We start from the raw sequence: 24,869 nt of genomic DNA, 5'->3' as shown, positions 1-24,869 counted from the left end.
CTTTACTTGGGTCATGTCTTTTTATAAGCTGCAATCATCAAAATTAGGAACTAAAGTGAAATCAAATTTAACTAATTATATTCTAAATTATTGGTATGCCCCTCTATATGGCTACAATACATATTTTCTAATATTTGGTGTTCCTGCAGACCATGAGAGAGCCCATGTACATTACCACAGTTTGAGAAACCATTTAAGTGGTGGTACCTCCTGTCCAACAGGGGTCAGTAAAGCTCATGGTTTGGCTAACAAAAAGAGCTAACACGTTTCAAAATGCCAAACTGCTATTACCGGCCATTATTTTCAAAATGCTTACATTTACATTATCCTACACATAATTCGAACATCGGATTAAAAAGGGAAATTCCAACTTTTTCTCTCATAGTTGACTGCAAGCTTAATAAATATCTCCCAGCAAATCAACGAAGCAGTGTTGCCTTCATGGCTCTGACGCCCCACCCAGCTCGACGTCGGTGAAAATGAGCACTCCGTGGCGTCACAGCGTCATTGCAGCGAGGCACAGTCGACGCAACGCAATCTCTTGGAACTTTGCCATTTTCTAACATCTGGACCTGACCGCTTTTTAGAAACATCTATAAAAAAGGTAATTTCATGACAGGAACATAACGTGTTGACGTTGAATGTCGCCTTAGTGTATTTCTACATTTCATTCTCGAACGTTCGCTTCGTCTCAGGTACGTGGCTGAACTTTGTCAATGAAATAGCAACCTGGTTAACGTTTATAAACCTGCGTTAAAGTGTCTTTTCACTACTGCCATAAATCTGTTAATATAATTCCAATTGATGTTTCGTTGACAAAAAGATCAGTTTAGGTCGTCTTTCGTCAACTGCCTTACAATTAGCTTACATGCACAAATGCCGAAGTAATTAATATATTTGGCTAGTGATACGGCTACAAAACTCATAATTATTAGTTAATAATAATTAGTTAATACTGCATTGTATCAAATCTGTCAACTTTACATGTGTAAAACATCTGCTATGTATAACTTTACCCTTTAAAAAAAGTGTTTGGCTGCATTGAATGCAGGTTTCTCACAATGCACATACTAATGTATGGGCAGTGGTGCGTTTTCTTTTTTCTACTGTGTTTTATCACAAACATCAACTTTTACGACACATTCCTGGCAGCAAATGAGTAAATAGTCATTCTCATCACACGTCAGCCTTTAAGTTTTATTATCCTGTCATTGTGGTCCAGATGTGATGCATGGACACCATTTATCATCAATAGTCTGCAATTACGGACGAACATGTGAAGACATCAAGAAGCCATCTGAACTGTGATGCAACACTTTCTTTTTTTTTACGCCTTGTGGTTGCGCCCCATAAATGGTGGCGGGTGGCCAGACCACGAAAGCCCCAAGACATTCCTCAGGGTATTAGTCTGCCCTGTCCTGTAGCCCCAGGTTGTTGGGATTTGGTTTTCGTTTCCAACCAGTCAAGTGGAGAAAGCGTTGGTTTAAATAACACCATAAGTGAGCAGTTATAGACCCTATAGAGTTAGGCAAGACATCATAGTTATATCTTTTGCAGACATAGCAGCTGGTTCAGTTCTTAACCTTCAGTCTTCCTAATGAAGCTAAAAATGCATAAACATTTCTTACATTGTCAAAACAATGAACCGATGTCATGAAACTTGGATGAGTATAACTCAACAGTGCCTCTGCTGGTTGCAGCCGAGCAGTGCCGCCTCAACGGCTTGAAGACACGATCCATTACCACCTCTATTCAATTGGCCAGGGTGCATGGTCTACAAAAGGCTGGGGTCGCTAATGTGTGCAAGCTCAAATTATGTTGCATGTTCCAAGTCATTAAAGTTGATTTTGTCAACTGCTGTCGTACTTAGTTTGTACCAAAATACACAGAAATTTGTAGTGAAAAGTATTGTAAAAAGTATATATTCATGCCCGTGGCATGTTTACAGCTTCACAAAAAAAATGGGAAAAAAATCACCTGACCCAACTACTTTCCTAATATTCCACCTCAAAACTGAGCATAATTATGCCAAAAAGTAGTAGGGCTGCAACAATTAATCGATGATTAACTGGTTATTCACTGGGGGTGTGTACAGCTGAAGAATACTAAAAAAAAAAAACTATGATAAGTAGAGGAATCATGATCAAAATGTTGTCGTAACCAGCACTTTTTCTTAGGAATACCCACAATGCCAAACTGGGGCGGAGGAAACAAGTGCACGGCGTGCCGCGGGACTGTGTACCACGCCGAGGAGGTGCAGTGTGACGGCAAGAGTTTCCACAAATGCTGTTTTCTCTGCAGTAAGTACCCATGAGGTAATGATCTCGCCGCATGAGGCCAAAACAAAGGAGCTCTGAGGCCAGCCGGTATGTTTGTGCATCGTTTGTGTGTTTCCCCCACACTGCTCGCCCAGTGAGATCACGGCGAGGGGAGAGCGCCGACTCGTACCAGGGCTTCTCAGCACTTTGTGAAATGTCAGCAAACATGCAGATCTCACACAGACACTCGCATAAAGCCTGTACCAGTCTGCGAAGTTCAAGACGTCATCGCCGAAGAGGATTTCTTACAAAGACAGACTTGTCACTAAGTGGACATGAGTATTTCGACTTTGTCCTTGGATCTTTGCCTTTTTGACATACTGGCGTTGCTCCAGCTTTTCCAGTTCACAGGAGTGAGATCAAAGGTGAACACAAGTTCATTCATTCATTCATTCATTCATTTTCTACCGCTTATCCTCACAAGGTCGCGGGGGTGCTGGAGCCTATCCCAGCTGTCTTCAGCCGAGAGGCGGGGTACACCCTGGACTAGTCGCCAGCCAATCACAGGGCACATATAGACAAACAACCATTCACAGTCACATTCATACCTATGGACAATTTGGAGTGGCCAATTAACCTAGCATGTTTTTGGAATGTGGGAGGAAACCGGAGTACCCGGAGAAAACCCACGCATGCACGGGGAGAACGCCACACAGATGGCCGAGGGTGGAATCGAACTTGGGTCTCCTAGCTGTGAGGCCTTTGTGCTAACCACTCCCCCGCTGTGCAGCCTGAACACAAGTTATTATGCAAAATGTTTATTAACGCATTCACTACCAGACATTTTCCAAAAGACATCCCTTCCAGTAGCGCTCGTTTTGGAGGAGTTTCTCAGACACATAGAATATTGTGTTCTTGGGTGATATAAACATGTTACATAGCAAAAAAAAGATCAGAGTAATCAGCTTAGTATCAGTTCTCAAGCTTAACTTTCACTTGGACAAACTTAGCCATGTAAACTTATCAAAGTTTATCAAACAACTATCCCACAACAATGCAACTAAATGGTTGTTTTACATCAAAATAATCACAACAGCACTGAATAAGACTGGAAATCGTCCACAGAAATTGCAGTAAAACAGCAGAGAAATCCAACCAGAGTACACCCTCACTTTTTAAACATTCTTGGTTGTTATACAAGTGTTAATCTGTAAAATTAATCAGATTATCTTACAATTAAGACATTCATATGTGGTATTGTAATGATGAGTGTGCAATGCAAATAACATCACCTCACATATGTCATGTTATCATTCCTGATTATCAAGTACAAGATGTGAAGAACTGTTACTAAGAAAAGTATACAAATAGTAAATCACTTACTTAAGCTCGTTTATTTGTTGTAGCGCCGCCCCAGGATGCAAAGACATGGCAGCCCATGTGGTCAAGAGCGTCACGGCTCACGCATCAAAATGTAAAAACACACAAGTAAAGCAAAGAAGTACAGACAGGCGTCACCTCACTGTCGCTTCCAATAATCCCATACTAACTAATGGTGTGGTCCCAGTAGCACAGCTGTGCTTAAGAAGCCTGCTGATTGCTAACGAGGAACACCTGAGAGCGGTAGCTAATCAGAACAAGGTCAATAACAGGAAGTGGATCTACCAAAATAAAAGCTAAAGAGCTAAAAAATAAACAACTTCTGTTTCTGACACAAATAACGTCCACGTGTGTGTGTGTGTGTGTGTCTGTGTGTCTGCAGTGGTGTGCAGGAAAGGTCTGGACAGCACCACCGTGGCAATTCACGACCAAGAGATCTACTGCAAGTCATGCTATGGAAAGAAGTACGGCCCGAAAGGTTACGGCTACGGTCAGGGCGCTGGAACACTTAACATGGATCGAGGAGAACGGCTGGGGATCAAACCTGAACAGTAAGCTGAACCCTTGTTCGTGTTAATAGAACACAGTCTCAACACAAAAATATACGGAAAAAAATATGACTTTGTAATTATGAGACAATTTCATTATCACGCAATTTGGTTTCATTCTTGGAAAAAAAAAACGTTTATTCTTCCATTTCTTGGAAGGAATAGCTTCATTCCTGGAAAATCTTTTAAGAGTTTTTGGTAAATTATAATAAATGTATTAAAACATTTACATTGAAATGTATTATTACAAATTCAAATAATAATAATAATAATAAAATGTTAAAAATATTTCAGAAAAAAATATTTATTTGTACTCATATTGTTGTCATACATGATTTTCAAGTAATATTGTGACATTTCAACAGTACGTTTATCACACTGTGGTGCCTTGGTTAGCATCATTAATCCGTTCCAGAAGGTCCGACTCAAACCAAAACAGACTTTAACCGAGGCATGTATTGTCATAGAAAATAATGTAAAACCAATTTATACCAGACAAAATTTTAACACAAAACACATTAGAAAGTTATGAAAACTTAGAAACATTAGAAAGTCAAAGAAAATTATTGTAGTTTTATATGCTGCAAAAATAAGAGAACTGAATATTTAATATCATTTTTATGTAGTTTTCCAAAGAGAGAGTGAGAGGAGCTTATGCTCGCAAGGCAAACCCTTTTTTTAAATGGTGTGTATAACGCCTCTTCACATTTACCTACTGATAATGCAGCATCAGGAGCGCCTGGTGGTTCATTAACTTGCTCAAGACACTCCCACATGATCTTAGGAGGACACAGGATCGAACCAGCAACCTTCAGGTTGGGAAATGTCCACTCTTCCACTTCTTTGGATTCATAGCAACTTATTTAATGAAAAAATGCACGGGCAGTAGTGGTCAACACTGAGGGTCCATTGTTTGCCTTACTAGAATGCCTTACTAGTTAAGTTTGAACTACAATAAATAGCGCAAAACTTAGTTTAAGATGTCTGTGTAAACAAACCAAGCGCAGTTTGTTTCACGTGCCATATTGAACGTTAACCAGGCTGATGAACGCAAACCAAGGCAAAATTATTTCATACATTTTGGATGTTAACCAAAGTATGTGCTAACCGGGGCGGAAAACACCACTATAGTAAGTTTTTCAGTTATTTACCATCCATCAGCTTTGGAATTTTTTAAGAATTCATTACAAATTAAATTCTTGGCACTAAAAAGTGAAATTGTTTACACAGCTAAAGCAATTGTGAAACATGAAGAACGTTATCATGAAAAACGGCAAACACCAACCTATCCAGCATGTTTATCCGACTCCTTGTTATGAAAGTGTTTTCTTACATAACACCAGGGCTGCACACAATCCTGGACTGTCCTGCACCACAATGGGCTTCATTGAGGACCCAGTGGAGGACTCACAGTCACCCTCCGTTGAGCACGGCTGCAGGGCCTCGGGGTGCCCCGCTCACTTTCCCACCTAACGCACCTACGGCAGTCTTATGGCGACAATATAACCCGGAATCATTCGCTGTACTCTTTTGCTGCGTCTCTCCCGACAGGACGCCGTGTCACAAGCCCACCACCAACCACAACCCTTCCAAATTCGCCCAGAAGTTTGCCGGTTCTGAGAAATGTGCCCGCTGTGGCGACTCCGTGTATGCGGCTGAGAAGATCATGGGGGCGGGCAAGGTGAGGTTTCCTCTTGGTAATATCGCTAATACTATCACTAACACGCTCAATTTGATCAGTGCTCAATTCCGACATCATGGCTGTTGCTATGCAGATTAACAGCAGACAAAAGGGTCACATGTTGATGTCATCGGCCCAAGCTTTTATAGCCTCTAATTTACCGTGTAATGAAAAGCCTTCCAACATGTCTTTCAGCCGTGGCATAAGAACTGCTTCCGCTGTGCAAAATGCGGCAAGAGCTTGGAGTCCACCAACCAGACGGAGAAAGAAGGAGAAATCTACTGCAAAGGTCATGTCTAGATTTTATTTTCATTTTTATTGTGTCGCCAGTACTTTATAGAGTATTTTTGGGGGGGTGATTCTGACGTCACGAGGCGTCACATGTGACTCTTGTGTTGCTGTTGTATAACAGAAACATTATATTAATATTTAAATGAATAAATGTGAATGAAATAAATACCACACGGATAGTAAAAAAATGCCACAGTACTTCATTATTTAAAAAAATATATAATATTTTATCTACAGGCTTATTAGTATTTTAATTTTAGATTTTAAAAAATAATTTTGAAATAACTGACAATAAAAAATCCTGCTTAATTTAAAATGTATATAAATACTTAAAAATACTGAAAAATAACAATACAATAACAATAAAATGGCACAGTATTTACATTCAGTATCAGTATATTATTGCATTCATTTATATCTATTTTATATCTATTGAAAAATATTTTCTATTTATGTTCTTTTAAAAGATTTTAAGGCGTTTTTCAAACAATGTGATTTTATAATTTACCAAATACATTCATACATTACCAAATAAATTCTATAGTAGACAAAAATAATATACATTAATATTTATTAATAAATAATAATTCACTATAAAAAATGACAATAGAAATTTGAACAAAAAGTATTTAGTAATAGAAATTTGATAGTAATAATTACACATATATACTGTATTAAAAAATGATAATTTAAAAATAAGAGAAGTGTTGATGACAGATGGCTCCTGTGACATTTTTAGCCCCTAATGCTAACTTAGTTCCATGAATCTGCAGTATGTCCAATTGGACTGGATTTCCAGGATACGACTTGCTTTTTCATTCCTGTCATTTTATTAATACAAAATGTCCATACAGTTCATCAGCTTCAATTAAAGTCACATGCAACGTTTGTCTGATCATTTGCATGTTAATAATAGTCCAGCCCTGCCTCACATCTCTGTAAGTAATTGATACATATTCTGCATAATTACGCTTAGAGGGTGAATGTGTACCAAATGTAGTGACCATTATGTATTAAAGATATATTTCCTAATTTTCTCCACAGCTTGCTACGCCAAGAACTTTGGACCTAAAGGATTCGGGTATGGCCAAGGAGCAGGTGCCCTGGTTCACGCCCAGTGACGTCACACTCTCACTTTTTCCCCCCTTCAATACTTCTAACTGCACAAATAAAACGTTGCATCCTCTCAACAACAACAAAAGCTGACGTTTGACTGTATTTTATTATGAAAGCCATTAAAACTGAACCATGCCCGTTATGTTTTACATCTGAAGCGGAGTTAAAGTGATGGTGTGAGGAGGCACTGGAGATGATGCTGGAAGAACATTGTGAGGGAATTAAATGTTTGGACCTCGAAAGCTGCATGATTTGATGATGAGGCAATTGAAAACCTATTGTATGTTCACATTTCTGCTTAAAAAAAAAACAAAAAAAGGTCTTTGCTTTACAATTTGTACATCCAGTGGTATAACAAACCCAGCTTTATACAGTATATATATACCTATATATATATAGATATACTGTATATATGACATTTAAAATAAAGAGTCCACAAGCATGGAATATATTACACACTTGCACTGACACTGGATTTGAGATATGATGCAAAAAAGGACTTGCAAATACTTAATAACATTGAGTCTATACATTGGGTTGAGCATCATACATGCAGTGGTGGGAAGTTGCCTATAGACACCAGTGTTGGACATCACTAAAAGCTACTTTTAGTCCAAAAAAAGGATACCAACACTGACTGACAAAAAAAAAAACAGTTCCATATTATGTACAGATGCACATTCTTTACACTGCACTGGGAGTGTGTGATAGGCTTTCTTTCTGTAAACAATGCAAACAGCCAAAAACAGTCAAAACAAATCAGTGCAATGATGTAGGCAGACAAAAACACATGGAATTAACCTTTTGTGAACTCTTCGTATCGTTAATAATACAGTAATCATAAATACACTACTATTTTAATATGTCTTCTTATAAAAAAAACCCTACCCCCACTAAAAGGATGATGAGCCATAAATATCAAATAAATATTTCTGTGCCACCAGACGAGTCCCCATAAAGTCTGTCTGCTGCATTTGCACCCTTTAAAAAAAACGACGACGGTTGCAAGTCCAAATGTGAGGGACTGCCACCAAGCTTGACCACCCCCTCCCCGTCATGGCAGTGCAAAATAAAGACATTCCCTTATTTGTAAAAAAAAAATCATAGTTGCCGCATGATAAAAATAAAAAAGGGAAAGGGGGCAGCATCATGTCTCTAATAGTACCAAAGATGCTTTTATTTTGCAAGGGGGCTTTCCTGTTGTGGCCAGCAGCGACACGCCGTCCGTTGTCATGTTGGTGGTGATGAGGAGGTAACCGCATGCTGATCCTGGCTGATGGTTGTCAGGGAGGAGATGGTGCCAAAGCTGTCCTGGAAGGAGGTGACTTTATGACTTCCTTACCCCGCCCCCCCCACTCCACTTTTTTTTCCTCCTTCGAGTCGTCTTTTACACCAACTGGTATCCCGAGCCCGACGTCTGGTCGTAGTCTATTGTATACTGCGTGGTCCAGTCCACCGCCATGGGACGGATCAAACCGCAGCAGCGGATCTCAAAGAAATCGATGAGGTTTCGGATGCAGCCGTGGCTGGAAATTGGGGAGTGGGGAATAAAATAATATTTTATCAATGACTATGTAGATGATAAAAAACAACAACAAAGGTTGACCTTCGAGTATCAATAAGATTTAATTCTCGTAAAATGAAATGACACCTTTTCCCCCTCCAACGACTTTTTCTTTAGCCTATCAAGTAGATAAGTTATGTAAGTTTTTTCATAATATGACTTTTTTCTCATACTCTCACGATTTTACTGATATTATTCCCACAACAAATTCCACAATTCTTTGCTTAAACTTTGAACCCTGTGGCTAACACAGCGGCATAGCTAATATCACTCATCATACAGCAACTTAAAGCTTGAGTACCTCAGAAATATACAACAGAAGTACCAATACAAGTTTAAAATGAATAAAAACAACAACATTTTAACATTTTCCCACAATGCCAGCTTTGCAGTGATATCCATCCATACATTTTTATGCTGCTTGTCCTCCAATTAAATGCTTTGCTCAAACTAAATAACACAACTTGTATTGGTACATGTTTGTATATTTCCTAGGTATACCTTGTGAGTGTTAAGTTGCTGTGTGATGAGTTTCACTTTCCAATGAGTTGGCAAACTCATGAGCTTTTTTTCCCACAGCTCATGATTGGCTCCTGTCAAATACAGAGCTGCCTAGTCCTCATGGAATCGTGTGTGCCACAATATGCCATTTTCCTCTTCTAAGTACTAATGTTTTGTGAGGTTAACAAAGTGGTTGTCTGGGGTTCCTGTAGTTCTACATGACAGTTACTCCTAAAAGCACAATGATGTGAATTACAAGGTGGGAAATAACACACGTCCTCAGCTACATGAGCTTAATGTATGGAGAAAAGTGTATTATGCATTCATTCTTACTTGAAGGGGCTTTCGATGGATGTGGCTGTGACTTTAAAGTGCTTGTACCGCCGAGCGTTCATCCTCTCATTGGTGGTGATTCCTAAAGCGGCAATCTGGTGGGACAAAGGTGACGTCAGACGAAATGAAAGTGAGCAATTGCGGACATGTGTGCAAAAAAATAAAAAGCGAGGCAGCCAGACCTGATAAAGCTGGCACATAATGAGCACGGCCACCCACATAAAGTGGAAGATGCTGTTGAGGAACATCCAGAACATCCACGGGGAGCATGAGGCGATCTGGGCCAGGTAGAGCCAGAAGCCATCCTTGGCGTACGTGGTGGCGCAGTGGATTCTCCAATCTGGGAGTTCAAATAAAAAAAAAAAAGATGATGAAATGTGAAATGATAGGGGACTAGGCAAAACAAATGCAAGCACTCACAGGAGATGCAGCCGTATATCATCCAGCAGATCATGCACAGCAGGAAGAACAGGTAACCCATGAAGTAGCGATGGTTCCCACTTCCTGTGTAAGAAAGAGTGAGTTAAAAAGATCTGGAGTAGGGTACAAGTGTGTGGTTTTACCGTAATGCTAAGTATAAAAAGGCAGCACCATGGAGGCTGGCTTGACTTCAGTGATAAGTTCCAAAAAATCATTAAATGTGCTTCTTCACCAGTGATCATCTTATGTTTCTGACTCAAAAAGCTTAATCCGGACCATCTGGTTCTGCAAACCCCCGGTACACCCCAAGTTCCACCCCGTTTTCCCTTTAATTCCACTTTAGTCCTTCAAATTTAAGGCTACACTGTGATGGTTGTCTCCCAGGGTCATTCATTACCTGTCATCCTTACCACTCATGTTTTCTGACTAAGATATACCCACTTAAGCTAGCCAGGCCGCCACAGATCCAGTAGTTAAACGCAGACGATAAACTGGTGTGGTTGACGTACCCACGCAGTTCCCCACCCAGGGGCAGTGGTGGTCGAACTTGGCGATGCAACGGTTGCACACGGCGCAATGTTTGGACCTGATTGGCTTCCGTATCTGTGGGATTGACACATAGGAGGAATGTTATAGTTGTCCTATTAAATACAGTATGGAGTGCAGCCATGGCGGCTTACCAAGCAGGTGCTGCAGAAGATGCTTAGATCCAAGCTGCCTGTCTCTGCTAGCTCCACAATAGTCTGCAGGCAGGGATTAAACAAAACATTCCTGTTACTAGAGCCTAATTGGCAGGAGAAAAACTACTAAGATACACCCAGCAGCTGACAAATCTTGGACAAAGACATAAACGTTACCTTTGTGGGTTTTTATTAGTTTACGGGAGAACAACAGATGGAAGGGGTTCCTGTATAGCTTTGAAGCTTAACAATGCAAGACAAATTTAGCTCCATCATCAATCACAGGATGGGGGAGCCGGGCCCCTGTCGGTGCGCTTTATAGCTGAATAATGAGGGAAAAGACACGGACAGCAAGCCAGAGAGTCGGCTGCTAAGGTGCCTCCCTGCTGCATTCAAACTGCGCCAAAGTGGAATTTTACAGTAGCACAAACTTTCATTGTGATATCAGAACACCATCTTGGAAGGAAGGAAACACTTACCTTTTTCTTCTGCTCCTCCGAGGCTTTGATGATCCCTGGATCAGATTTCCATGATTTGCCGAAGTTGTAGAACAGAGCCAGAGTGTTTATGAGGAAGGGCATATGCACCGTGGCAAAGGGAAGATGTGCACAGTGAGGTTAAGGAAGAGAGAGATTATCTGTGGAATTCTTCTTCAGCCAATAATCATGCTTGCCCTAAAACTCTGTACCTGGCTTTTGCAGTGCATAGAATTGGTTTCTCAATAGCAACTCAGCAAACTGACCTCATTTATTTTGTTTCAAAGCAATTCACAAAAAGCTGCATACAGTAATCCCTTGTCAATTGGTTCCAGACCCATTTACAACCTTCTAAATACGTGCTTTATCATTATTAGAGCCCTCTAGACATAAAATAACACCCCTATGGTTACCTTTACACTCCTATTACACAATATAGTAGGTATAATCAGGGAAAATGACGTATTTAGGACATAAATAAAACCCATGCTCATGTAACTTGCATTAAATGTGTTCCAGACGTATGATGATGGGGGTTCAGAGTTGAGTTTTAATTGGATTATGGCCGCAACAGTTATTATTATGGGTCGCATTTCACAAGACGGTACACAAAAATACAGTACTGAAGAACTAATCACTAAGCCACACACATTTTGGGCAATTACTGAGGAACTAATGAGGAATGAATAGGTAGTTACTGAGGAACTAAGGTACATCAATTTAAAGTAGTTACTGAGGAACTAATGAGGAAATGAGTAGTTACTGAGGAAGTAATGAACTAAGGCAAATACATTTACAGTAGTTACTTATTAACAATTAGACAATTGAGAACTGGTGAGGAACTAATGTGTAGTTGCTGAGGAACGAAGGCACGTGTTTAGAGTAGTTACTAAGAACCTAATGAACTACTGTTCTACTACTGAGTATTTACTGAGGAATTAAGGTGATTATATAGACAGTAGTTACTGAGGAACTAACGAAAAACTAATGAGAAACTAATGACTACGCCACATAACTTTATAACGTTATTGAGGAACTAATGAACTAATGAGGAACTAATGAGTAGAGTAGTTACTGAGGAACTAAGACACGTTTAGAGTGGTTACTGGGAAACTATTGAATAACTCGCAAGTAGTTACTGAGGAACTAAGACGGATTTAGAGTAGTTACTGCAGAACTACTGAAGAACACGAGTAGAGTAGTTACTGGGGAACTAGAGCCTGTTTAGAGTAGCTACTGAGGAACTAATGAAGCACTAATGAGTAGAGTAGTTAAACTAATGAGTAGTGATTAGGGTTAGGTAGGTTTGTTCCTCATTAACTACTGTAATTGTGTATCTTATTGTAGTGTTAACCTTATTATGATGATGATTAGGGCGGCAAGGCGGTCTAGTGGTTAGCGAGCAGACCTCACAGCTAGGAGACCAGGGTTCAATTCCATCCTCAGCGGAGGAGGGAGTTTGCATGTTCTCCCCGTGCATGCGTGGGTTTTCTCCGGGTACTCCGGTTTCCTCCCACATTCCAAAAAACATGCTAGGTTAATTGGCGACTCTAAATTGTATGCATGTGAGTGTGAATGGTTGTTTGTCTATATGTGCCCTGTGATTGGCTGGCGACCAGTTCAGGGTGTACCCCGCCTCTCGCCCGAAGACAGCTGGGATAGGCTCCAGCACCCCCGCGACCCTCATGAGGAAAAAGCGTTCGAGAATGAATGAATGATTATTTGTATTATATTGTGCCTGTTGTGAGATAGTGACCCACTGGCAGCCAGTGACCGGTGTAGAATATAATGTGTCTTCTTGATGCCTTAAATTTGTATTTTAGTTTGCTTAAATACACATTCTTTTTAACCCTAACCCTTTAAAAACACCATGATTTATTAATTCAAATATTTATTTTTAAAACCCTGATACAGTGAAGCCGCAAAATTCTAACCACAAGGTGGCGAGGGATGACCGTATATGGCAAAGATTTGAAACTATTTTCTAGAAGTATATAGAACAATAATTAGCAGATTGAAGCTCGTGCCAAGAACTCCAACCATTTACAACACAGAGTTGTGGTCCTGTTAGTCTAGGAATGTTCCTGATTAGTAGCCCAGTCGGTTATGCAGGTGTGCATGAGTCAGCTCAGTCCTAAGAGAAGCCTGCCAACAAGCACCAAGAGCCTGTATGACACAGACCTCCTGCAACAGCTGCATCAGAGTTGAAAAAGCCTTTTGGTAAAATATTGGCAGGAAGACTTGGCACCAAGCAGTGTTGGGCCGGAATTAAAAGTAATATAAAGACATTTGAATACATGCTGGCAATACTTCATCAATACATACATAACACATAGACTACATATTTTTTAAAAGCCTATCTTGGTACTGCACATTAGCTCACACATGCATGGGACCGCTGTTTTTTCAGTTTGTCTATGATGTTGTGTATCTCTCGCTATCAAATAAAATAAACAAATAAATTTAAAAAAAATGATGTTTGGTAGCTTTTTTGTATTTTGTTCTTGAATAAATGCTCCAATTAATGCTGCATCAGCAGCAGCAGTAGCTATAGGCAAACTCCCGATGTTGTTCTTAATAAAATGCACAAGATGGCAGTAGTTGCTGGAAGTATCATGAGTCATGAAGCACTTCAAAATGCTGATCACTTCTCAGCTGTTGGTGTGCAAGTCCTGCATGTCACACTGACCATACCTTAACAGTGAGCTCCTTACCCTACTACAACATTGGTTCTGCTTAAATGAAACATGGAAAGGACTTTAACCAAGAATCACAGCTACTGCCTGCTAACAAGCAACATTATTGATATTACTGCTTAACTTCTTTTTGCCCTCACGGTGCTGTACGGCCAAGACTGATGATACCGGCTGTCTCAGGGAAAAGTGAATCATCCCCTTTTTTCCACACATGCTAAACAGATTAAGCGACTTCCCACTGCATGCTACACGTGTGATTTGAAGGCAGACTCTGGGATATCCATATACGCGTCCATCATCTTTACCGCTTATCTTGTTCTGGGGTGGGACTAACAGGGACAAAGAGTGAGAGCTACTTGTGGCCATAACACTTTCAAAGATCATTTTGAGAGCACTAATAGACCATCCTCACAATTATTAGCCATAAAGATGAGAGTGTTCAGATCATCTCTTTCTGAAATGGCCCAATGAGGGGTGAAACGGGGGTTCAAAGTCACCACAGGCAGTTGCTATCGGCAATATGTATTTTTAAATGGTAATATGTGAGGCTTATTTGAAAGGATTAATGCAGAGGAAATGGTGCTATGTCAAGGATTGATTCATCAATGTGGCACTTTGATCAGAAGAACGTAGCGTATACAAACACACCCCCACATAGAGCACTCCTTTGGTTTCTTCTCAATTTCCCAGACTCTCACTATCACCTGTTTCAGCTTGCATAAAGCAAGTTGTTCTTCATTTGCTAAAACTGCAATCACAATGACAAGACATTGGACAAGGCGCTACTTATGGAAATTATAATTACAAGTTATTACGAATACTGTTATAATTACTTTGGATTTAGGGTTTTCATTACACTAAAATGAAGAATAGTAACATGGCCGCTGTACCCTTCAATGTTTCTGTATGCAAACTCTAGAAATCTTTTATTTGTACAATCTTTGACATGCTGCCAAACTCCAGTGATCCAGTGCCCATTTTCTACTTCAGGGTCAGAAAAGTCCCGCATGTTTAGAAGTAGAAGTTAAAACGTGGAGCAGTGTGAAAGAAGAGCTAAAGCACCTCCAGGTCAACAACATGAAATAGCATGTCCTTCAATTGTTAGGAGAAGATCTACTAGAGGGAGACATAATGACAAAGCTGATAGCTGGGGGGGGGGGGGTAGCTTTGAACACCACAAGCAACGAGAGCTAACATGCCAGCAGTCAAATGGGATGGACATGAGCCATGTATGAAAAAAACCTTAACAAAGGAAGAGGGTGAAAAAGCAGATGTACAATGCTTGGCTTGGAGAGCAACTATGACAGACAGACATATAGATGGCTATCAATCAAATGTCAAGTCATCCACATAACCTCATCACTTCAACATATGAGGCAGAACATTAAACGCATGGAGTTTCAATTAAAAAACAAAAGAAGTCATTAAGCTCGGGTCATAGACGTATTTACCCTCCTTCCCTATTAGTGCAGCAATGAGGCATATGATTTAATGGCTTCCACAACCCACCCTCCAGTCTCCTCCTTCAATTAGCAGCTTCCAAACAGAAAGGCAATTCTTCCATGAAATAAAAATGCACGAGCAGCCAGATTCTCTCTGTTGGATTTCACCCAGCAGCTGTTACACTCCCAAGTCTGTGTCCATAAATCCCCAACACAGAAAAACTGGCTAACAAGCTCATTTGCACACACATTTATTGGACACGATGCTCTGCCATCCATCCTCATTTTAATGTTTAGGGTTCTTTTTAAGTCTAATACATTGAACTAGCCGGCAACTCATATTATACTCTAGTATACTATAGCCGAGTACTTCTTTGTGTACATCAGATTTACTGAAAGGACAAATAGAAAAGGACTGCTATAATGCCAAGAAGAAATCCCCATTAATTTGTCCCAAATAATGATATAGCATGTGTCCGCTGCACATGCAAGTGGCCAGCAGGTGTTTAAAGAGTTTTAAAAAAGGCCATCTGGTGGACATTAGAGTCCATCTGTCGCTATGACAAGTTAGAGGCGCAGGTGAGTTAACATTCACGTCACTTGACTGCATCAACTAGTTGGAGTAGACAGCACCTTACGGTTCTCACAAAAGGATATCATTCCAGAACCAATAGAACCACGTTGTGTACATCCAAAACTTGGTGGCCAAGTAGATTCCCAGCGGCAGAGCACTGTGCATGGAGTGGTCGAAGAAAGCCCTGGAAGGAAAACAATGGACGCGAGGTTAATGGCAAATAATACTGAATTTAAGAATCCCTTTTCACACTTTAATTCCAATCATACTCACTAGAACCATGATGTGTGTGAAACCTCACTTAAAAGCCAAAATAAGTCAAACCTGAGCACGATATACTTGTTTTTTATTGAAAGTGTATGTTTTTCCTACTTCAAACCCTGCAAGCAATTTCTAGTTGTGTATTCCACTGGACTAGATTCATATTCTGTCCAGTTTATACAGAAAATCATCCAAGATAGATATAAAGGTGGTTCACTCCTTTGAAAAAAAAAAGATGCAACGTCAACATTATGACCAGAATCATGCAGCAAACTGACATTTATAGTACAGAGGAAGAATTACGCGCCTATTAACACAAAACGACAACCCTCATAGAAATATGCTCATGTCAGCTTTCAGAGGGTGTCAGTGTGTATTTGACTTACTTGGAGAGGAACTGCACGGCCACCCAAACGCCAGCGTACATGACACCCTTGATAAGCCAGGAGTCGATGTCCAAATCGGCAATGAAACCCACCAGCCAGATGACCACAAAGGGCGTTCCCAGCATCACTTTCTGTCTGAACTCCTGTAGGATGACAAAGTATAGGTAAAGTCAAAAGAAGACATGTCATTGTTGCTGTTGTCATTGTTTTATTTTGTAACATTATGTTCCAAGCGACTGTCAGATTGTACGTTTTGGGATTGAAAATGTTTACTTGAACGACACAAAACAATATGGGATACAATTACATGGTTGGACAAAACCTTGCTTCCTGCAATTTGGCATCTCTATCTTGTACAAGGTCAGACATCCCCTTCCTGCCAGATTGGCATCATGAAATTTGACGAATGAATAGCAATTAACGGCCCACTCCGGGGAGAATTATAATCAACGTTCTAGTAATTCTACCTTGTCCATCTTGAGTCTCTTCAAGTAGGACGGGCTGTCGTAACCTTTTGCTTGTCTCGCTTCCTGTAAGTGATTTATCATCCAAACATTCTTCCTTTGCTTGGCAAGGTCAAGCGGCGTTTCACCCTTAAGGACAGAAGGCATGAAAAAGAAGCCATGGATGCTAATCTTTTGTAATATATTATTAGGATTATTGTATACCTTGATGTTCTGTGCATCGACGTTTGCGTTGGCGTCCAGCAGGAGGCTGATGACAGTCGTGTTCCCTGCCAGTACAGCCCAGTGTAGCGCCGTATTCTTGTGATATTTGTCACCCAAGTTCACAGACACATTGAAGGTCAGTAGCAGCCGGGTGGGGTCCACGCTGTTGTACACGGAGGCCATTTTGATTTATCATACTGTTTATGTGTGTAAGTAAGGAGTTCTCTCTTTTTTATATTACAGTTTAATTTAATTCTTATAATCTTTTTCAGACTATATTTTATATGTTATTCATGTGTTTTCTGTACAATGTGAGGAACTTAGATATAATTTATAATACACTAAAACTCTACTAACATTCCTGTCGTAGGAACATACATAATAAAACTACAGGTGTGGTCCATGGTACAGCAGTCAATGGTGACACACTTCCACAAGGACAGACCACAGAAGGGTTTGTTTCCCTGTGTTAGTGGACTGTAACAATCATAAACATCTGCAAAGCATACCCAATAAAAGTATGTGCTTGTGCCTGAGTGAGTGTACACACCTGTGTGTCCTATAGGCTGCCCACATAAGAGGAGTCATGCCATTCTGATCCATCATGTCAACATCCTGTCATAGAGCAAAATAAATCAAATGCATTAGGTGATGATGAACGCGGGAAAAATCTCAATACAATGTCTCCCTCTGGTGGAGGACAGTGGTACATCGCAAACGAAAAATGCTAAACTTTTTACACCCCCCTTCTGATATTTGACCTGAAGCCAGGCACCCCTTAGTGGTAAAGTGTGTTTTTAATTTGTATTCCCATATCCCACTCTAGGAACCTCAGCTATACAATATTGCCTTTCTAAACCCTCAATAGAACATGAACATGGTGGAAAAACAATCCAATCCCAGCAATACACACTTTTCTTGGATAGTAAAAGTAAATTGTAAAACCATCTCTTACCTGTCCCTTGGCAATAAGGTAGGCAACAATTGAGGTGTGGCCGAATTGGGCGGCTAGGTGAACACAGCTGCATCCCTCGCCATCAATCAAAGAGGGGTCGGCGCCATATTTCATAAGCTGAACCACCATGGATAGATGGCCTTGTCTGAAAGAGAATGAGGCACGACAATGTGTCCAACTTGAATTTAACACATAGCCTCTGTGGGTGAATTGCTACATTTTCACTGAGTTCTTTGTACAAAAAAATAGTAGAATAGTTAGTTGCAAAGGCAGTGACACACACTGTAGCATCTACTGCAGACACAGAGGTAGAAAACAGTGGGAGGCTTTAAAGGTCATTTGCAGGTAGAGAAAAAGCTATCAATAATTCAGGAGTCAGGAGACGTCACATGACCATCGATTTAGAGTGTAGGGGAAATAAACTGTCATGGGTTGTGTATTTACCTGGTGGCCCAGTGCAAGGGTGTGGAGTTGAGGTCTCCTCCGAGCTGGTCCACTATGGCCCCTTTTGATATATAGTACCTGTAATTAAGTGTTATAAGTATTTGATGACAGGCTCATGAGCCATTAAGCCATTAAAAAGCACCCTTACTTGACCAGGTCTATCCTGTTGTTGATGGCAGCCCAGTGGAGGAGTGTTACGTTTTCTTTGTCTGGCTGCCGGACATCGAATCCAGCCTCCACCAGCTCCCTACATCGCTCAAAGATGCCGTACCTGCAGGAGAGGGCCAGAGAGGTTGCCTTTAGAGCCACATTAAACACACGTGTGTGTACGTTATTCCGCTTACTGTGTGGCTTTAACGATGTCCCAGGTGCTGTAGTCGTCCACGTGATTTTTGCGGGTGACATTTTCAGTGTAGCCGTGGTTGTAGTGACTTTGGGGTTTGATTTCCTGAAGTGGGAAACTAAGGTCAGTTACTGTACGATGCTATCGCCAAACATGATGTAGTTAGTTATACTTTGCGAGAAGGGAAAGTACAATTGAAAGACACTACTAGTTCCTTTTGTGTTGGCAGGGCAATACATGTTCCTCATGTACTTGAATGTTGAACAAGAAATAAATGCACATTATAGTCATTCTATCTTAATTAACCACACGGGCAACATTCTGTTGACATTGTAAGATAAATAAACCAAGCATAATAAAACTAAACTATAATGTACTTTCACAGGGTTACTGGAAGTAATATGTTGTATCGTGTATAATAAATGTTTTTATGGATGGAATAGCATGTGCTTGATAATATTTATTGCCTGGCAGCAAGAGGGGAAAGCAGTGGTAGAACTTGACAAAGCAACCTGATCTAATCCTGTGGTGGAAGATCTAATGTGTCACATATGCGACGCGGCATCTGTGCTACTTTTCACATTCAATTAGCCTCCACGGTAACACAACGGAAATCGCAATTAGCCTCAATCACCCAGAAAAACAGAGCATCTTGCAAACGCGGCACATCCGCACACAGGTTCAGCCACACTGAGTGCGGCATTTTTAATGAACAGCGGCCTTTGAAATCACAACAGCAGCAATCTTCCATGCAGGTCTGTGGTTAGCCAGCATGATCGCTGGTGGTGCAAATAATGACAACATGAACAGCCACATACAGTAATTCAGTCAGCTGCTGGATCCTTCAGACTGGAAAGTAAGTACGGCTAGAATCTATCCCCATCTTAGCTTTGTCTTATTGGTGGCATTGAAAATTATTGTAATATCCTATAACATATATACAGTGTCATGAACAATCTTTACAATATGCAGTGAGACGATAAAAACAAGGGGTCAAATTTCTTGTCTTCAAAACCTTAGACAAAAGATGGTAAATCACTTTCCCCACGTCACTCTCGCGTGCTTACACCATGTCAGAACCCTTCCTTTCTCTCTGTACTCCCTTCTGCCATGATGGCCATTTGTCATTCTAGTGTCCTTTACTACTACCCCCCCGCCCCCCATGACAATGAAGTGTTCATTAAAACATGTAATCCATTTTAGAACTGTATTGATTTTAGTTTGGGGAGGAAAGAGGTTCAGGGGATGGTCACTTGGCCATATGGCAAAGTCCCTGGGGGGGGGTACTTACTTAACATGCCAAAAACCTAAAAAAAAAGCATACAGTACAAGCTTACAGTTACAGGACATTACAAGCAACATCCTGTTGGCGGTTTAGCAATTTCTTTTTGCCGCTTTAAACTGTGAGTAATATATATTTTGATGCCCGCTGACGATGTGCAAGTTCTGAGTGTAATAAAAACAGGAAACACGTTTATTCTTTCGCTCGGCTCATCTTAATTGTCAACACACCCATCCCGGCATTCAAAATAAGAGTGCCACATCCTGTCTAACTGTGTAAACAAAATAAGGGTGCCATAAAAATACAAATAATGTTTCAATGTGTGCAACTTAACATTTTACAACAACGAATTTGCCACAAAGTCTTGCAGAGGGAGTACCTGTATGCCTTACTAACCTGTAAACACAGTTAAAACACTGCCAAACAAACAGGAAGCTGGCTTTGACTGCTGATTCATTCTTGGCTGTAGCTTTTGTGAACATATTCTGCTGCCACTGCAGTCTGCTTACTTGTTGTTTTTCTTGACGGCTACATTTAGCATACTCAGCTCCATGTCTGTTGTCAAAATGTCGATGTAGATTTGGCGCTTTGATGACTGACACCAAACCTCATAATAGAAAACATAAAAGACATACCGGTATTTGTGCTTGATGCACAAAAGTGTATTCCCTTTCCAATCTTACTTGAAACTGCCTTCCATTTACATTAAGTTTTCTCTTCATTTTGGGATTATTTATAGATATTTGTCAATTCCACTTGTTGGGCGAAACAGCTGTTGTGAAACACTGACATAAATACACTGCCATCCAGTGGCAAGATGCCATCGCTTCACGCAATCGTTGACATTAGCACATGTACAGTACTGCGGCTGCCTAGACGGCACCAACATTTAAAAGTACTGCATTATATAGCACTCACTTCCTATGAAAAAAGGTGGCTTGGTATTTTGATTTTACAAAATTGACATTTTCATACAATCTGTTCTTTTAAACGTCTGGTGGTGTTTCAAAACATGTCATTTAGAGCAAGTTGCATACAGTCCCTTTAACTCATGTGCATGTGTTTGCGCGCACACAATTTTCCCTCAATGCATAACCTGCTTCATGCAACACAGCTCTAAGCCTTCTCATGTTCCGATTCCTGGAGACCACTCTTTTCCAAGGCAAAGATGCATGCCGAGGTCTTGCACTACTGCCACCCTGCGGCCGTTTTTTCAGCTTAAAACTGCACCAAAAGCGCTCTCTTCTATTGTGGAGTTACATTATCGCCTCTTTGTGCCTCTCGCGCTAAAAAGACATATAAATGCTTCTTTCGGAGCAAGCGGTCAGGTTGAAAAAAACTTTTTTTTTAAATATGTATTTGGTAGTGAATGAGTTAACATTCGCAAATATGTTTGTCGATTAATAAACAAGTCCAAAATTATTTGTCTTTAAAAAAAAAGCAGACGTAGCAGACACAGCAGCGGAAATCGGCCCTCCCATGCAGCCCACCACCACAGCTTCAAAAAAATCCAAAAGCCATGTGTATAGTATATGCTTGCACATCCATATCAATATAAGGCAAGTTCTCTGTGGTTATTTGGTTATTCCGGCTGATAGTCTCATCTGTCAGTGTTTACGATTACATTGAGACAATATGGGAGTGATAAAAGCACATAAGGTAAGACACAAATTGGTTAAAATGAGTACATATCAAGCTCAAATAACACTAATAAGCAGTGTGTTACACATTATAATAAGATGTCAGTGATGCAAACATTGCCCAATGAATGATATGCATGGGAATAGTAAAGAAGAGAGTTAGTGATACACTTCTTCAAATTTTGGTATTCATCCACCTTACCCAAGTATCCATGACAGTATTGGCAAAACTAATTCCCATACTTTTTACTTAAAATGTTTTCAAGATCATTGAATAATTTTGTTTATCATGATTGTAATCACATGAAAACAACTTAATAACAGATCTATGTTATATTGCCAACAAGACAACAGCTTTTATTTTTTGATATTACATATTACTTTTGTTTGATAAAATACAGTCAACAGTCTAGAAGAGTATTAGCTCTCATTCAAATCGTTTTTTCTTTGATTTATCGTGTGTAAACAATATACCAATTTATGAATTAAACAACGTCAACAATAGGATTTGTGAAAAGGACAATAAAAATGACGATGTCATCACGATCCCACACTGATACTACCCTTGGTATCGATACTATTGATATTTAAATGGGTCCGCCCACCCCAATGTAAATAAATTGATAAAAAAAAACATGAAAAAATATAATGATTATGGAGTTTTGACAAGGTGTGAGCATATTGCAGTAATTACATTGGAAGAACCGTGTGGTAAAACAATAAATCCAACTCATCATCTTCGGTAAGTGACATTTGACAGTCATTTAAGTGAGCTAACACAGCAGTCAGTGTAGCTCCTGAGCTAACGACGTTAGTCTAGAAGGATTACCAATGACCTGCTCTACACACGACATTCAGATACACCACTTCTTGACTGTACAAATATAGTGAAAAAATCACCAAATCGATGTTAAAACATCACGAACATCGGGCCTGTATTGCACGAGCGATGCAGCAGGAGGAGGGAGAGCGGGGGGTGGCTACCGTTAGCACATTTAGCATCGTTAGCTGCCTGACATCCCCCACCACTGCTTCTGCAGGGGGGCATCGGTTCTTCCAAAATAAAAAATAAAAAAACACGGCAACACTCGAGACCCATCCACGCCAAAGCCCCACGTGTTATATTGCGTCTGAGTTCGTGTGTCTACGTGGACGCGACATGTTTCTTGGACATACCTCTGGATGGAGAATAGGGACGCAGCCAGCTTCTTTTTCATACTCCTCCATGACGTCGGCCATCTTGGTGGTGATGCTCGCTGAGCATTGTGGGAAACAGGAGGCTGCGAAAGGGGAGCCGACGGGAAGGAGGAGGAGTGAGCAGCTGTCAAACTGCTACTTTTTTTAAGTGCTTTAATGCACTAAATAATTTGGATGCATGGGAAATTATATTTTTTGCTGAATAAATGTATTCTTATTGATGCACATTTTAAAGTTGTGATAGGTTGACACTTGTCACAAGACGTAGTGAATCTGTTGTGCCATCAGATGTCGCCCTTGTCCATTCATACAAGTTTCTGTCATAGCACACCTGATCAAAAATTGAAAGACTACACATTTGGGGAACTTTGCCAATAAGCCACAATCCTTATGAGAAACATGACCACGCTAAGTAAGCAATTTATTGCAAAAAAGCATTAAAATGAAAAGAAATTTAAGGCTACTGCCTTTAAAAAAATGTGGATGCTGTTCAGATATTCACACTGTCACACTGTCACTGTCAGAAAAAACGGTGTGATTGTTGAGCGACATATGCAAGGCCTCTCATAGCCTGAATTTGCTGCTGGAGTTAGATGCCGTATAACAGTCATTTTAAACTTTAAAATTTCATTTTAAACTTCTTTAAAGATCCAGAGGGTAACAAAAAAGTCAAGTGGTCGAATCCCCCAAAAATGTCACCAGCCCTGAGCAGGAGGATCCGCTTGGCTGTCTGTCAAGATATGGGATGATCCTTGGCCCAAATCAAGGTTGTTACTTTCACCGAGTGCAGTCCAATCACCATCAGACGGCATCTGCGAAAACAGAGTTTTAAAATAAATAAATAAAACATCTTCAAAGTGACAGAATTGCTGTTTTCCTTCAATGTCATAATGGAGCTTCGGGTTGTGCAGGGTCGTCAAACGGTAACTGGCTTTGTGGAGACGTTGCTTGCTCAAGAAATGTTTTTGTCTCACTCCAATTTCTTCTTTTTGCACTTTGAAGCTGTAACTAGACCCTCCTTAAGATCCAACAGTGTAAAATTAAAAGTCTTACAATTTTTCAACTGGCCCACTAGATGTACAAACGATTAGAATAGATTTGATTATATTTTTCTCCAACCATGTAATCGTGCTTTAAAAACTGATGATTAAAAAAATCACATATTGTTGATATTAACTAAGCAATTTGCAGCAATAGTTGGTCTTCCTGATGAGTTATGACAATTACATGCTTTTATGACACCTGACAGTCCAAGTGTATCATATTTATAATGAATGTGAAATTACCAAGAGGACTGTATTTGTAGTGAAAGTGGGCTGATCGAGTCACAGATGCCCTGTTCAACCGGATGTGACTTAATGATTTAGACCTAAAGATTTAAATCAGGTCTGTATTTCTTTACAGTAACTTTATATCATTCACATTGTTCCGATAATGATGTATCCAGTGTATAGAATGCAAGGTTCTTAGGTCACATTGGTCAAATCAAATCAGCACCAAAAGGGAAATCGAGGACCGACAATACAAAGCACAGACAGGATATGGACAACGCGACTTTCAAAACAAATCAAAGATGGCCATCGTAAACGTTAAACCATATTGGGAAACCCAAAGCGAGCGTGGACGAAATAAAAAATAAGGCTACAGTTTTATGTGCATGACACAACTGTGTAAATTAACTTAAAGTGTGGATACTCAAAGCAACCCGCATTTTCTTCACCGTGCTTTTATTT

The 24,869-nt window shown here is 40.2% G+C and overlaps 2 protein-coding genes across 2 annotated transcripts; one reads left to right on the top strand and one right to left on the bottom strand.

Moving 5' to 3' along the window:
* The first annotated feature begins 306 nt into the window (after positions 1-306).
* On the top strand, positions 307-7,359 carry csrp2 (cysteine and glycine-rich protein 2). Its single transcript, XM_058077148.2, has 6 exons — positions 307-604; positions 2,178-2,300; positions 4,021-4,189; positions 5,738-5,867; positions 6,063-6,156; positions 7,203-7,359. Exons 2-6 carry the CDS (start codon positions 2,189-2,191, stop codon positions 7,277-7,279), a joined length of 582 nt encoding a protein of 193 aa, XP_057933131.1. The 5' UTR covers positions 307-604; positions 2,178-2,188; the 3' UTR covers positions 7,280-7,359.
* On the bottom strand, positions 6,971-23,210 carry zdhhc17 (zDHHC palmitoyltransferase 17). Its single transcript, XM_058077145.2, has 17 exons — positions 23,116-23,210; positions 19,019-19,122; positions 18,823-18,945; positions 18,675-18,752; positions 18,231-18,375; positions 17,826-17,890; positions 17,276-17,438; positions 17,075-17,200; positions 16,608-16,750; positions 16,044-16,144; positions 11,252-11,376; positions 10,773-10,835; positions 10,602-10,695; positions 10,093-10,176; positions 9,855-10,012; positions 9,673-9,767; positions 6,971-8,800 (listed from the first exon to the last, which is right to left on the bottom strand). The coding sequence occupies exons 1-17, from the start codon at positions 23,176-23,178 to the stop codon at positions 8,662-8,664; spliced, it is 1,869 nt and encodes a 622-aa protein (XP_057933128.2). The 5' UTR covers positions 23,179-23,210; the 3' UTR covers positions 6,971-8,661.
* Positions 23,211-24,869: the final 1,659 nt, after the last annotated feature.

This window comes from Doryrhamphus excisus, linkage group LG2 (assembly GCF_037039965.1).
Source record: "Doryrhamphus excisus strain RoL-2023G ecotype Guam linkage group LG2, RoL_Dexc_Guam_v1.1, whole genome shotgun sequence".
Lineage (NCBI taxonomy): Eukaryota > Metazoa > Chordata > Actinopteri > Syngnathiformes > Syngnathidae > Doryrhamphus > Doryrhamphus excisus.
This window is presented reverse-complemented; position numbering and strand designations above follow the sequence as displayed.

Excerpts from the sequence above, each read along its gene's own strand:
- csrp2 (XM_058077148.2), top strand. The coding sequence starts at position 2,189 with ATGCCAAACTGGGGCGGAGGAAACAAGTGCACGGCGTGCCGCGGGACT. Across the intron at positions 4,190-5,737 it reads CTGGGGATCAAACCTGAACA|GACGCCGTGTCACAAGCCCA; the intron begins GTAAGCTGAACC and ends CTCTCCCGACAG. Across the intron at positions 5,868-6,062 it reads AGATCATGGGGGCGGGCAAG|CCGTGGCATAAGAACTGCTT; the intron begins GTGAGGTTTCCT and ends CATGTCTTTCAG.
- zdhhc17 (XM_058077145.2), bottom strand. The coding sequence starts at position 23,178 with ATGGCCGACGTCATGGAGGAGTATGAAAAAGAAGCTGGCTGCGTCCCT. Across the intron at positions 17,891-18,230 it reads ACCTTATTGCCAAGGGACAG|GATGTTGACATGATGGATCA; the intron begins GTAAGAGATGGT and ends GCTCTATGACAG. Across the intron at positions 10,836-11,251 it reads CGGAGGAGCAGAAGAAAAAG|ACTATTGTGGAGCTAGCAGA; the intron begins GTAAGTGTTTCC and ends CCCTGCCTGCAG.